A 15,932-nucleotide genomic window follows, 5' to 3' on the forward strand; every position below is an offset into this window, starting at 1 on the left:
GCAGCGCCGAGGCTGCGCGCCCGGCGCCCCCACTTCTGTGTCACGATCAAGGCAAGACCTTAGGATGCAAATTCGTATCTAGCACAATAGTACAAGGTTGACGAGTTCCGGCCTCCAGTATCTGGTAATGTTTCGCCAACTGTTGGAAGTTATGAAATATTGCAGAAATGCTAACAATATAAGCGATGCTTTGAATAAAAAAAGTGCATTACATCATCACTTATAATGATTTCTTCACGGTGATAATGTCACGAAATCTCAATGAAGGAATGTAGACACAATCGGCGATCGGGCTTAGCAACAAAACAAGAAGAGAACAGAAAAAGAGAAAGTCCTCTGACCGATAAGTAAATATACTTTTCTATGTGACATGGAAACAGTTTAAAGTTAGGTTGACGGGAAACTTAAAAAGAAATAAAAGAAAGTAGATATTAAAAACTCTTTATATTGTAAGTAATTTTTGTGCGAGTAGGTATATAAAAAGGAATATTTCATAGGTGTTTATATAACTAATTCATTTTTCAACTACTTTTTACACCTTATACGAAGTAATTTTTTACTACTTGGGTAGATACATATTTACTTTGCCTTTTCAGCTACCATTTTAATAAATGAACACTGCATTTTACATATCCTTAGAGCATTTTCTATAAAAAGTTTCTAAGTGATAATTCGTGAATTTTTTTTTAATATTTAAAGTATTTAGTAAAAGTATTAATCTTAACTTAGTTAGACAAATCCTTTACAAAACATTTCCAGAAACCAACCCGATTTTGCCGTGATACAAACGATTTCTTTCCGAAATAGATGCAACGATCCTCGAGGTAATGACATGGACATCTTTATCAATATTTCTCTAAGCTTGCAATAACAACAGCATACTCGTTTTATGCTGAAAATATCAGCGAATTTCATACATGCCAAAATGTATTCACCAAATATATTATGTAATTATCAAGTAGAGTATATTGATAAACTGTGCCATGATTATATTTTACAATGTCTGATCAAATATTTAAAATATTGGTAAACAGTAGGTATTATTTTTATTTTAATGTAAGTGAATACATATTTACTTAGTAATATTTCATTGCCATTTTCATTTCATTTCATTGGCTCAAAACGGTACATATGCGTTCCTTATGTCATAAAATATAGCAATAAGGCGAGAACGGCGTCCGGTAATAAAGAAAACTAACCGTGCATTAGTTTCAATTACCGTTGCCCGTCGAAGTCAGTTCCTTAGTAATTGAATGGGAAATTGCAAATTGTAATGACACTTTATAACTATAACTTGTACTAAGCTCTAGCTAGAGATTAAACTCGATTTGTAAAAATTTTTTTCTGAAATTAGTTTCGAATCGGATCTCCTCTTCATGAGAACTTCCCAATTAAATTGCTGAAATCTGTAAATGAACTCTAAATATTTTTGACTATGTAAAGACTAGTAAAACTTGGTACGAGTATATAGAATCAAAATAAATAGACACAGTATGTTAGTCTCATCTTTGTACTTCTAAGTTATTCGATTTTTGTAACGTTTTTATGTAACTTTTACAAAAATCTAATTTTGAAACAAAACTGATAATGTACCTACAAAATATTGACCAAAAATTTCTGCATATTTCCTATACAACTTAGCACCTAGCACGTGAATTATTTCGTGTAAATAATTTTCATTCACTATGAACACCATCGATGGACACACAAACACATTTAAATCGCAACACAGTGCAATAAATCGCTTACTTCATTACTTGTAAAAACAATAAAACATAATATGAAAATGGCTTGTTTAACTCACAAGCAAAATTAAACATTGCCTTGGTATTAAAATGATGAATTAGGTGTTACAAATCTCTGTCATAATATGTCATCGTGTGAATACTAATAGTACTAAAAAAATATAACGAATACAGTTCTTACGTAAAAAAAGACGAGCATCTGAATCTGCAGGAAGGTGTTGGTGTTTTCTGAATGTTATTATTTTCTGAATTATTATGTTAATTTAATATGTAGATTTGTATTAATATTTGTATCCTATCATTCCCTATCACTCAGAAGAAAAATGAAATGGACGGAATAAAATAAAATAAAAATCATCTTTCCCTCAAAGGCAACACACTTGTACAGAAAGATAGCAAAGCCATTAGATTTTCTTACGAGTGCATAGCTATATATCAAAATAGCCAAGTTATGATCTATACCAATAACATAAAATGAACAATAGGTACCTACAATCATATGTATTCTTAAAGATTTTTAAAGGCGTAGCATGGTTAGTACAAGATATTGTTAAAATCCTAGTATTATTTTCCAAGTAATTTTTGTATAGCGATTAAAGTTAAGTATACGAACAGCCGAAAACAGATTTCACAACCACTTTCGTTTTGAATAGGTAAATATGTATTATTTATTAGTGTTGTCTTATTACCAATTCAGTTACTTCGGCCAAAAAAAGGCCAGTTGCGCAATGATTTTACAAATTTAACAAAACAAACAGTTTTAACACACAATTTACACGGGTTGACGTTGTTGTGACTAGTAGGTAGATACTACACCATTAATCTATGCCCAATAATCTTACTAAAACTGGATTCTATAATGGTGCGTTCTCTTGCTGTCCTTTGCAGATTCGGCTGATCGGCGCCTCGCTGCCGCGTAGACCGCCAGCTTTGATGGTGAAGGTAGACTAGAATCCCGAGGTCTCACGAGAGACTCCCGGGATTCAGCCGCGGGAAGGGACGCGGAGGTAGGGACGGAGGGCAATTTCCGGACCGTGTCGTAAGGCAGCGGTGAGCTACGCGAAGCTGTTGACGCTATGGACCCTGAGCCGTCGGAGTTCTGAAAAGTTTTGGTGAATATAAAACTTAATAACAATGAGAGCACTTAGCCAACGAAATGCTTCCAAAATCATGTATGTATAAAATGAAAAGAAGAACAATTATAACCACAGACAGATTTTGCTAATTTAGACATGCCTACAATAGTCGTATAGTAATTCAAGGCCAAGGTAATTCCTACAGGACATAAATTCCACGTAACACCTAGTTGTTTAAAAACTATAGGTAATAAGTTTAAATTAATATTACAGTTTTCGAAAAGATTTCTTTCTCATAACCGTCATAATTTCCATTGGAAATAAAATTTTTGGTCATTCCAAACACGAGGTGGCGGTGGCACGTGTAACTCCGGACAGGAGATTGTCTATTATCTGGACTACAGTGCAATGTGAAGGTTAGCTGTAATGCTCTTACGCAACTGCGATTCACTTCACTGGTGGCACTCGACCTTTTGCTCACGAACTATGATGATCCAATGGATGTCATATTTTATTTATTTAAAACCAACAAACTGTGTGTATGTAAGTGAGAATAAGTTTATTTAGATGATTAAATATAAGGTTTTGCCATCTCATTGGTAGTTCGTTGATCGCTTTACTTAAAAAACCCCCATTCGGACGGTAATCAATAAAATCTTTGAAGGCGGTTCAGACTGCCCTAGTGGAGTTGAATTTTTCTCTTGGAAGACGTTATCCAAATTTCGAAAAAAAAAACGGTAATCTGTTGCAGCAAGGTCCGGGGAGTACGGTTTGTGGTCAAGCGTTGTCGTGAACCTAACATTAAACTATGAAAAAAAACCATACCTTTCGAGCATCCCTATGTTCTAACCGATCGTATCTGGTGTTCCTCGCAGAGGGTTTCCTCGGCGGCCGAGGCAGCGCCGACGGCGGCGGCGGCAGACTCGACGACCGAGTTTGTTGCGAGGCGCGGCCCTGACGCTCCAGCAGTAGCGCCTCCTCCCCGCGCCCCCCGCCGCCTCGGGCGCCTACCGTGCCCAGACCAGGGAAACAGCATAGACCGCGCTGTGTGAAATTGTTGGATTATTTTACCGTAAAAGTGAAGCGTACATAAGTTAAAAGTCAGTTGGATCCCAAGGTCACTGTGAGCCTACAGAGTGGTATGAAGAGGAGGTGGAAGGCAGCTGAGCGGGCAAACGAAGTTCTAACTAAAATTAAGAAATGACAACAAAGGCTTATTAAAACTGCTACCATGATATGAGGGTAAGGATTCTTATTTGGAACTGCAGCTTAACAAAACCGAATGCATTTGCCATAGCACGGATATCAAAGGCTAAATTTTATTATAAAACGATAAAATATAAATTTTGATTATTACTTTAACAAAAATTCAATCTCATCATTGAAGTGATATAATTAAAATGATTCATGAATACATATCTAACCAACCTTACGGTAAAAAAGAATGTCGCCATTTACACTTTCGCAATATTAGTTCACTTATCAATAAAAATAATGATAAAGTGTTTATGTAAAACAGGTGTTGAGCAACGCACTCGGTTACGGAGTTAATGAACTGGGACAAAGAACAAAACAAACATGTATAATTCTTACCTCATTATCGAACTGCTAACGAATACAGAACCACTTTTATAAACCCCACGAAAATTCGGCGAAGCTAAACAATTTCATGTACCTATGTAAGCACAAAATTATACCTTGGTCCTTCATATCCGACTTCTTTCTCACCACCATAATATGTTTTGGTAATTTTTCGAATTGGATATTTTATTTTATTTTTTAGCTTCAGCCACAGCGCTAATACGGCAGTGCCTCGATGTTATAGCGTTTATAAAGCAACAAAAAAGAGCTCCTTATTTTAATGCTGGTTAAAGTAAAAAAAGCTTTTCTATTTCTCTGTATTCACGACATGTCTGTCAAATTATAACATTACTTGGGCTTCAAATCGCGCGTAAACATGGTCTTGCGCAGAATTCAACATCACATACGTAACGGTAAATGTATGTGAAAACATTACGATATTTAAATTTATAAACGCTCTTTACAATTTTGATGAGGAGAACCGTTTTCGTATTGAAATATTCTGTCCCGACTTTTATTTTCAGTACGTTTGTGGACTAAAATAGAATTAGATATTATTAGACTTTCCTCGATACCGTTGGCGTTGGGTGAAGGTCACACACTAGCCTACGATATTGTAGGTATACGAGTTAATATTTTTTTATTGTCAGTGGGCTATCACTTCAACACGCCACACAAAGCAAAAATGTTAATTCCAAAGAAAACTTTTGTAATAAGCGTGTGTTTTTACACACTTTCCCTTCATTGTTTTAATTTAGGTCAAAAGTAAAATCAGTACATATTACGTTGGTAAATATACGAGGAAAATGTGTATTAGGTATAAGGTGTCACACTTAACTAAAACTGTTAGGATAAGCATTAAAACCACAACAAACAAAACATTTCTTTTTATTTTTAACATGCTTCTCTAAAAATAATACATTAATATACGATATAAAAATATGTTTATCTGCATAAAAGTGACATTATACAGCCAGTCGGACGAAGAACAATTAACTTTGGATGTACACTCGAGTACAGAAGTCCACAGATAACTTTACCAACATTTTTCATGAAGATTTGTGAATTTTTGCACTCGATTATACCCGTTCACCGACTGGAAAGCTTAGTAATAGTTCTTAAATATTAGTGAAATATAAACAAGCCTCAATCTCGTTTAACCATCTTGTTAACATCATAAAAACAGCTTTACTTATTATAAAGCCGGAATAGATTGATAACAAAACGATGGAAACGATTTTATAATCGATACAATACAATCAAGCTGCGTGAAAATTCAATAAGAGTACGTGACAGTCAATCACGTCATACTTCCATAAATAAATAGAAAGATGGATAACTTATCTTAGGAATATTATGATACAAACTTAAATCTTACGATAATCAAATTAAATGATATGAGAGCCGATAAACAATTTAAATTCTAACTTTGGCATACTTTTGTGACCAATGCCTCTATTCAAGTCAAATTTAAATTACCGGTTATTATAATAAGCACCGAAATTGGCTTAATATAGAAATTACGACATCTACATTTATTTGTTTTTCTTTAAATAAATTCATGATTTGGTAAATTTCTCCCAAAAATAAATGTTCGAAGATTCAATTCCACATTTGTAAAAATTAACAAATTTATTTACATTTTTTTTCTTACAACGACTAGGTAGTCACTAGCTAATTACATAAGTTATCAAAATACTTGAGATTCTTATTAATATTTTTACTTATGTAACTAATATTGGCACCATTGTATTATCTTTTAGCCACCGAATAAGGCACTCGTTTTATTGAAAATGTTATCTGTACTGATTAGGAATAAGTCTCATAGAAATGAAAAACTGTGTACTTTTTGTACAACCAGTTGACTCTTATCAGAATCATAAGGAAATTTTTTTGCTTCTGATCAGTTTTATCATAGTATTTTATTCTACCTAATAACTACCCACCTATTGTATTTGTTTGTATAATCAACTACTTTGTTAGAAAAAGCCTGTTAGGATCACTACAAACTAGCAAGGGTGTAATTCTTGAAATCGGTGCCTAACTTGAAACGGCGAGACGAGTTATTTTCCCGCAACACACGTAATGTCGAATGATATTAAAATATTTAAGAAAATCACTTGTTTTGCCGACTTTGATCACCGAATTCAATAATCATCCCCAAATCTAAACAAACGGAATACAGAAGCTGTAACGGTTTCACACATTGCTGGGAATGTTATATGAAAACGGAATATTATTTATAGGAATGTAGTTATTTATCTGCGTACGTCGTTTGATTGTAATACTTGGTACACTACAAATAAACAGTTTGCCAATTCTGTTCTCTAACATGTTAACAGAATATTCAAAATCTGTGAAAGTTATCGTATAAAAATAAAATTAATTTAACATATTTCTTTTTTCTACTAGATAGACTAGGTCGAGACTTTATGTAACATAGTTTTAGTTATTGCCAATTCGCTGTTTACAAATTTTGATAAGAACCTGCATCAAACCGCAGTCAGATCACAAAACTATACAATTTTACGCACACGTAATAGCTATATGGATAGCAACGAGAATACAATTATTCGATTAACAAAATTACTTTTGGATAATTTCTCTGTGGATTTTTTTCTGTCTCGTTTTGTTATAGATCACGTTGGGCGAAGCGAATATTTTTATTTCAAGAAAGATGGTTTAATCTTATATTATTTTATTCGTAAATTTCGAAATTGATCGAAAAATTAAGAACCGTGTGTGTTCAAATGTTCGCTTCTCTCGTTAGGTTCGTTGCGTACGAGTGTATGGTGCATGAAAACATAACCAACCTGAAAAAATTACTGAAAACAAAATATGTCAGACTTTGTTGAACAAAATTACCTTATTATCGTTATTCTTCCCATCTCCTTCAAACAAGACAAATTAAAGAAACAGATTTTTCCGTTCTACTTCACCTAAGTAAAATTTTGAAAAAAACAAGGTCATTATTGCTGCTGTAAGTGAGCTATTTTCATGGTTGGTACCACTTCCATGGCCCGTGTGTGTCAGTAGTAGGAGGCATGCGAGGAGGGCGGGTGCGCCTGCGGGCGGTAACTCACGGCGGGCACGGGCGGCCGCTCCAGGCGCGACTCCAGGGCGGCCAGTTCTGATTCCAGGCGAAGAGAGGTACTGTCGAATCCGCAACCTGACGACCAAAATACTTTTATTGATATATGTTTCAATTTAAAATTTAAACATTACCCAGTGTGTAATTTGGATCTAGATAGGCGACTTACGACTTTATGAATAGAATAGAATGATTTATTTTCATAAATCGATACCAGGTATCACTTATTGACGTCACATCTAATCTAATTATAACTACAACCACTTGCAAAGCGCATGTATAGAAGAAGCGGCGGATCAAACTATGGGAAAACCATATCCGACCTCCATACCTCACTTCGACCTATTATAATAAAAACCCATCACATACCTTGTACAGGTGTCAGGAATGATTAGCTAGCCATGGCAACCTAACTAATACATTTTTACGTTCTATCTTTGTCACCTTAATCGCACTGTATTACAAGAAGTTCAGTCGTTCAGAAATCGGTGTGGATCTCGTAATATAAAGAGAGCACGTACCGCTGGAGTTGTCGTTGTGCGGCGAGTAGTTCCTGCGCGCGAGGTGGCGGTAGCGGTTGGCCACGCTGCCGCCCACGCCCTCTGCCGACGAGAACGAAGCACCCGACGACAGGCCCACTGCGAATCCAAACAAACACACATCTCAATTGATAGAGGAAGTTCAAAAACTTAGTGCAAAAAGTTAAACAAAAGATGAATTTTCTGCTCTCATATTTATTTCACCCGCTTACCTTTTATTTATTATCCGGTATTTCGCCCTCAAAAACTGTAGCCTATGTTTGACCTTGGGCCTTGATATATCTTTGATAAAGCCGTAAAAGCGTTACCGACTTACAGAATTTACAATATAATATGGTTGATATTATACACTGACCTAGCTCCTCCCGACTCGAGTTGTTTCTCAGTGAAGCCCCGCTGTCGTAGGCGGCGCTAGTGTGCTTCTGCAGAACTTTGATCATGGCGTCCCGTTCCGCCACCTTAGACTCTAGCTCTTTTACCCTGTAAAAGTTAAAATATAATAATAATATTTAACCATTAATTTGATCAATAGAATAGTATTTCTGGCTAAAAGATACTAAGGCAACTAACATATGATAGAGCGAAAAATGTTGTTATAAGTTGTTATTGCACACAGAGTTGAGACAAACTAAAACAAATTCTTAAGTTTCAATAGATTTGATGATAGAACGTATCTTGATCAAATTAAGGACGTCCTGGTCAGGTCAAAAGTACCCGAAACCGCCGCGCTTGTATTAAGAGAGTTATGAATGTGGATGAAGCGAAGGAAGTATGCAGAAATCGTGGCAAGTGGAAAGAGGTAGTCTCTGCCTACCCCTCCGGGAAAGAGGCGTGGTTTTATGTATGTATGTATGTAGATTTGATGATATAGGTATGTAAAGTCCGATTCTACATTTGTGTCCGCGTACACAACCATTACTACAAATGTAAGGAAAATATATTTTGCACATTACTTCCACTAAAAAAATATCGCATTAGAGTGTTTCTTTTTCCACAAGCGTCGATTTAGAGAGAATCTTGAAGTGAGAAAGTCAATTATTAAAGGAGAGAGTCTGCCGTCTGCCAAGCCGACCCCTGTTAAAAATTTCCATAATAAAAAATTATATTACACGTTCAGTTACTTGTAGAAAATTATGGAGCTATAAATAAATACAAAAATCTGTAATGGGACCAAAATTAAAAGTAGTGTCAAGTTACTTCTCCGTTTCTACACCAGGTGCATTTGAATTCGGCGATTTATCTATAATTTGTATCAGCCTGTTAAGAAAAAATCCGTTGGTCCTGTTTCTCATACGCACCTGCCCTCCAGATCAGCGGCCTTTTTCTGCGCGGAGTGTAGTTCATCCATATGCCGTATTTTCTCGTTGCGAGCCTCCGCCATTAGTCTCTCGGATTCCGCTGAAGTTTTCTCGAGAGCTGCAATCTTTGCATCTCTGAAAAAATTAATATTTATACACCCACTGTAATGAGATGATAGTTATTTTGGTAACTAACTTTAACTTCTATCCCAACTTATATTATAAATTCAAGTTTATTTATCTTCCCTTCATGTGTTTTCTATTAAACCAGCGAAAACCTGATTTCATTTATTGGCTCGCTAAATTTGCGCCAGCAAAGCTGCGGGAAAATTTAGTGATTTATAAGGTAAATTTCCATTAATAAAAATCAGTGTTTGGTTAGGTTACCCACTTGTTAGGCGAACGCCAAAGAGTATGTTACTAGGTTGTAGGGGGGCGACAGTTCGGTCTCGAACGCCACAAAAGGAAGATCAGTCGCCATGTTACGTGTTATCCCTGTGGAATCGCGACTCCAATCTTTGCTTGCATTATTTAAACTCTTCGCTGCTATTGGCTGGGCGCGTCACAGTGTTCGCTACGATTGGCAGACGGCGCGTGACGTCAGGGACACAAGGGCGACAGGATGCCGATGGTAGTGGTGGCCTCACTTGGGGATGCTGGCGGCGGAGACGGCGGCCTGGCGCAGCGCCGCCTCCTCCAGGAAGCGCTGCTCCCACTTGGCGCACTCGCCCTCGAGCGCCAGCAGCCGCTCGTCGCGCTCGCGTAGCTGGCGGCGCAGCTCGGGCTCGCCGCCGGGCGTGCTGCTGCCCGGGGAGCCGCAGTTGCATTCGCGTTTTCTGGATTACAAAGTTAAAAAAATTACCGGCTGCATTTAAAGAACAGTACAGCGGAAGCGTCGATGTACAGAAGAAAATATCTTTGCTGCTCTGGTCGGCTGTTAAAGAAATGCAAGTGCTTCTTACAGAAAAAACAAACTGAAATCATAAAACTGAGGAAATTTAATTTTTTTTTATTTCGATGCGATACGTAGGTACTGATGAAATTTAAAAAAAGAAAATGTTTGCTTGTACACTTATAAAAAATAAAACTCTTTTTCGCTCATGCCAAATAATTCTAATTTTAAATTTAAAATAGAATAAGTGTATAAATAACCTGAGAGTGTGCAGTTCCTTCTCAAGCTGCGCCCTCAGCTTCCGCTCGGTGTGCTCGCGGCGGTCGGAGGCTTGCTGCAGCGCCGCCAGCGCCCGCTGGAGGCCCATGACGCGCTCCACGTAGCCGCCCGCGTGACGACACTAAAGGTTCATTGAAATATCATAACATCATGAAAACCTGTGTATCGCAATAATATATTAAAATATCTAAAAATATAATTAGGGTTTTCAATAAACATGTCACTATGCACTAATCTAACTAAACGCAAATGCTATAGATATATACGGTCATTCAAACATAAAACAACAGTCGACAAATACGTTTGCTCAAATATATTCCAACTTATTAGACCGATTTCATCATACTGCCATAATGTATCACCTATTTTAAAAATCATTATCTCTCATCGAACCCAGGACACAATATCAAAATATTATACCTCTTCTTCGAGTCTGACGACGTTGGCCTGCGCGTTAGTGAGCGCCGTGTCCAGTATGTCGATGTGTGTGCGTTGCTCTTGTAGCGTGGCGCGTTGAGCGGCCATCTCGATTTCTTGCCTCTCTTTCGCGCACGCCAGTTCTTTGTCTGAGGAAAACATATCACGTCATTAACATCCTTATTGTGTAATGGCATGCCTTCCCTGAAAAATTGTATTTGTATATTCGTACTTCAATACAAAAATTGGTTCAGAAAAATCAACCGACAATGTACCATTGTAAAGTAGAAGCTACTCCCGCCGAACCAAATTAGTGAACTTTAGACACAATTTTTTTTGTGAATCCGCTAGTACCAAGTTAATAATAAATGATAATAATTTAAAGGCATTACTCTGTGTAATGAGCTGGGCGATGAGCATCTCCCTGTTCTGCAGTTCTTTCCGCAGCGCCTCCGAGCTCGGGTCGGCCTCCGAGCGGACGCCTTGCGACAGCAGCTCCACCTAGATAAAACATTTGTTTGCATCGTTAAAAATACTAAGATATCCATAAACTTAACATTAAACATAACAAGATCCATAAACCGTGCGCGTTTCTCTTGTTTTTAAATGTTATTTTAATAATTGTACCCCATAGAATTTGCATATTTTATAGGTTGGCAAAATTGGCTTCTTTCTAATTTCTTTATAGTATAATAAGTACTAATTTTAAGCAAATAAATTATTGTGAACATTTTAAAATTAATTTTGTTTGCCAACTGTTTCCCAGACCGTTTCATCGCTTAAAATTTCTTCGCCGTGCAATATATATGTACCTGGTGCTTGAGCGCGCGGTTGAGGTCCTGCAGCCGGCGACAGTCCGCCTGCAGCCGCAGCCGCGCCGCGCGCTCCAGCCGCTCGCGCCGCTCGCACGACCGCACCAGTTCCTCGTGAGCTGACCGCACCTTCTCCACCTCCTCTTCCAGCTGCGACAATTACAACACATCTCAACTGTTGAATATTTAAATTTTGGCGCCTTCCATTACGGTGACTATGTGTCAATGTCATTTGTATCTTTTCTTCCCTTCAAAAATAAACGCTATACTGTGTGGCTGCATAAGTGTGCTCTTATTTTAAATCATTTAATAATATTATATTTAAAGTGGTTTCATATAATTAAACTAACATCAACTATCGAAAAATACATGATTTTGTTAATTATACTCGTATCCACATCACGGTCAAGAGTACATGAAATCGCTGAGGTTACATGAAGAGAGATATAGACGGAGCGAAAGAAGTATGCAGAACTACCCTTCCAGGAAAAAGGTATATATATATATATATGTATCCACATAAAATGCAAGATGAATGTTAAGCCCCGTACACGACCTTTTGATCACACGTGCGCGTCCGTGTCGGCAATAAAGCTTCAATGTCAATCCATAGGAAATGTATTTTGGCAAGTCTCCATAAACAGTTTCATTCAAGATATTGCTTGACCAAGAGTCAGATTGGAAAGCGACATTTACCTGGATGATTTGTATTAAACCATATAGTTGGTAGTCACTGAATTAAAAAGAGCGACTCATATGATTTGACAGTAGAAACCAACCCAACCCAACATACAGCTTTTCTCTGCTGAACGAGCACTGACCTTGGTGGTCCTGGCGACGGTCTCGCAGGCGTTCTCGAGCTGCCGCTTGAGCTGGTGGTTCTCCGCGGCGAGGCTGTCCAGCACGGCCGCGAACGCGTCGTCCGGCTCCTCGGAGCCCTCCCCGCCGCTGCACCACCCGCTCGACTCCGACCCCCCGGGCACTGCTCTCACACCCACACTGAACCACACAAAAAGTTGAATGTGTAAGACACAAGTACACAACACTGCAAGAACATGCAAAAACAAAATTAAACATGATTGTCTTACAAGCAGGTCAGTCAATGCCTACTCAGTGGGTTACAAGTAGTTCTGGCACAGGGCGCGGTTCCTGAGCGGGTGCTAGAAAAAACGTAGTTGTACAATCTCACTACAAAGGTATGAAAGGCTTGTTTGATACTGGTTCTTAATAACAAACCTTAGAGAGATTAGGAAGTAGATAAAAGCTGACTATTGTATATATTTTTAACAGATTATCTTTCTTCAGCTAACCTGTATGCATTAGTATAGTAATGCACACAAACTTGAACTACGACAATCCTCACAAAAAGTTTAAAGCAGTGTATTAGTTTAACATGATATAATGACATTTATGAAATTCCTTAAGAATATCTATCAACTTTAAGAACAAAATGAAGTTCCAAAACCAACTTACCTCGTCAAATCCGGTTGTGACCTTGATAAATTCAACTTCTCTTTGCTGAGTTTAGCCTTGGAGCCCTTTACCTTGATCTTCCTTTCGGGCTGAGAGGACCGGGGCGAGGGAGGGGGTGTGCGGCCGCGAGGGGACGGCGACTGAGCCACTTCTTTAGCAAGGTGTTTTAAAACTGACGATTGGTTAAGGAAGTCATCGGGAATTTCGGTAATTTCCTGTAGAAGATATAATAATAAGAATATGGTGTGATCATAATCTTTCTTTCTCCCTGAGAATGAGCCCGGGTTTGCTTCCCTATAACAGGTGACATGTCAATCTTACTCAATTTGGATCATAAAGGTTACACTAGATGAAAGTGCTTTCTTTTATATTATATCTTTTTGTAAAAAAATTTTTACGCAGCATTATCATCTTTGGAAATGACGTTTTAAGTGTTTTCCAGTTTCTGCTGATGACTAATGTATCCTGAAACTAACCTGAACTCCATGGTCTGGGGGACTAGTGTAGATCCTCTGACCGCCAATGTCAATATAATTAGCAGTTGTAGGCACCGGCTGCTCTTTATGCGCCTTCGGTAACGGTATACCGCTAGGTTTCTTGCCCACTTCATTCTTTTTTAATGTGTGATACGGTGAAGACTGAGTGTTTGTGTGCTTCACTTCACTACCTGTTCGTTCGTGTTCTCTGTGGAAAAAAAGGTGACAATGTACTAATAAATAACTGTATGAAGAACAAAAGAATATGAAAGTAAGAATGAATCATTGCATAAGTAATTTCTCTCAGTCAAGAGGTTTGGAAATTTGTAGATGAAATTCCTTCAGTGTGAAGAATAAAACACATACCGTATAGGTGTAGGTCGTGGAGGCCAGGAATCATCCTGGTTGTGTATGATAAGTGTGTTGTAGGATGAAGAGGAGACATCCAGAGAACTCCTGTTGCTGTTGCCGCCACCAATGGAGTCTTTGAGAGAGTTCCGGTTGCTGCTTGGGACAGTGTCCTGCAAAAGAAAAATCTTATTTTATGCTATCAGTTTATTTCAAACATAAACATTTAAAATTAAATATTATAACAAGCTCATGCAACACAACTATGATAATATCATTTTACCTGATTTCTGCAGTCAATCCTAGACTCTACTCATCATAATCAACTATGAGGATAGTGAAAAAATTTACAAAGTTTTCCATACCTTTAAAGAATTCCTGTTATTATTATTATTGGTGTTACTTGGAGTCTGATTTTCCTGTCCTTGAGGCTCCACCCGGGCCGTATGGCGCACAACATATCTCTCTTCTCGGGAGAGATTCTCGTTGGAAGTGGACACATCTGTCTCACTGCCAGAGAGGCTTTGAGGGAATCCACTTGGAACTGAAAGAAAAGCTCATACATATGTAAATTCTAATCAAATACATATTTATTTATTTGGTCCACCATTGTATTCTACATTGAGATATGATATACTATCTAATACATATGTTAATTTAATTGCTAAATGTGCAAACCATTGAAGGTAAACACTTCACACTCAAATGCATAGTTGAAAACATAAATAATATTGATTGAAGTTCAAAAATTTTGAATATTTTTTTTTTCAATTAGTAATAATAATATAAAATTCGGAATTTATTGTTAATACAATTAAAAATAAAAATAAAAAACATTTAAGACTATCCATGACACCTTTACAAAAGCTTGCAAGGGAATCATGGTGTACTTATGTATATAAAAAATCTAAATGAACTTATTATTAACAAACTTTCACTCATGGAAACTCATGCTACAAAACTAAAAACAGTAATATAGCAATACCCTATTTATTTGTGTAATGTTTTAAGGTACAATAAAAAGTCATGCATTAAAATAAATTTATTCTTATTTAATCAATTTTTTTTCATACTACATCCCTATTGAACTGTTTTATATACCTACCTTATTAAATTTATATTATTTAAGAAATAAAAGACCAAATTTAAGATAATTAATTAGTAATTACCAACAACTATAAAAGTAATCAGACAATGCTACATGGCATGAAAATAATGTAAAAAGGTAATATATTACTAAGGATACTCAACAAGGGCAGTAAAACATATTGCAAAACAATGACTCATAGCCAAAGAATGCAGTTTGTAGTATCCTATGTGGACAAAAGCAAAAAACACTTACCAGCCTGTTTCTGTGTTCTCTGAATATTGGCCGAGAAGAGAAATCGTCCCGTGGGACGCATTGAACCCATGCTTGCAATGACCTACACCTTTTTTAACACCAAATCATTTCATCCCATCAAAACCTCACCTCTCTTGCATTTCCACTCCTATAAGTTATGCATGGAACATCTGGAAACGAATATGTACATAATACTGTTTATTTTGAATATTTCTGCACCATTCTGCATAGTGCACCTCGAAATAGAATACAACAAAAAGCACAAGACATGTAAGATTCGACATGGATTCGATACAAAATGTGACAAGCTCAGGGTAGTATAGTAATCAACATTTCACCAAAAGCATTCTACAGCAGAATATGAGAAACTACTTGGCTTATCGAAATAACTTACAGCTAATTAGGAATAACAATAATCGGAAAAGAGAAAATCAAAATTTTTGTAAGTTTTAAGTAAATCCAAGTCAATTTATTGATGAAAGAACACTCTAAGAACACAGATAATAATAAAAAATGTCAAATCGGCTTTTTAAATCGTCTAACGAGCACGGATACGAGCTTAG

The 15,932-nt window shown here is 37.0% G+C and overlaps 1 protein-coding gene across 1 annotated transcript; it reads right to left on the reverse strand.

Moving 5' to 3' along the window:
• Window positions 1-1,537: 1,537 nt before the first annotated feature.
• Window positions 1,538-15,907, reverse strand: LOC106142892 (angiomotin-like protein 2). Its single transcript, XM_013344831.2, has 18 exons — window positions 15,764-15,907; window positions 15,370-15,539; window positions 14,393-14,571; window positions 14,046-14,200; window positions 13,680-13,887; window positions 13,204-13,418; window positions 12,552-12,729; window positions 11,731-11,880; window positions 11,311-11,419; window positions 10,922-11,067; window positions 10,483-10,622; window positions 9,978-10,166; window positions 9,331-9,465; window positions 8,388-8,512; window positions 8,015-8,131; window positions 7,486-7,571; window positions 3,647-3,865; window positions 1,538-2,844 (listed from the first exon to the last, which is right to left on the reverse strand). The coding sequence occupies exons 2-18, from the start codon at window positions 15,437-15,439 to the stop codon at window positions 2,587-2,589; spliced, it is 2,679 nt and encodes an 892-aa protein (XP_013200285.2). The 5' UTR covers window positions 15,440-15,539; window positions 15,764-15,907; the 3' UTR covers window positions 1,538-2,586.
• Window positions 15,908-15,932: the final 25 nt, after the last annotated feature.

The sequence above is a fragment of the Amyelois transitella genome, chromosome 9, assembly GCF_032362555.1.
Source record: "Amyelois transitella isolate CPQ chromosome 9, ilAmyTran1.1, whole genome shotgun sequence".
Taxonomy (NCBI): Eukaryota; Metazoa; Arthropoda; class Insecta; order Lepidoptera; family Pyralidae; genus Amyelois; species Amyelois transitella.

Excerpts from the sequence above, each read along its gene's own strand:
- LOC106142892 (XM_013344831.2), bottom strand. The coding sequence starts at position 15,439 with ATGGGTTCAATGCGTCCCACGGGACGATTTCTCTTCTCGGCCAATATT. Across the intron at positions 8,513-9,330 it reads GCCGCTGATCTGGAGGGCAG|GGTAAAAGAGCTAGAGTCTA; the intron begins GTGCGTATGAGA and ends TAACTTTTACAG. Across the intron at positions 8,132-8,387 it reads CTCGAGTCGGGAGGAGCTAG|TGGGCCTGTCGTCGGGTGCT; the intron begins GTCAGTGTATAA and ends TTGGATTCGCAG.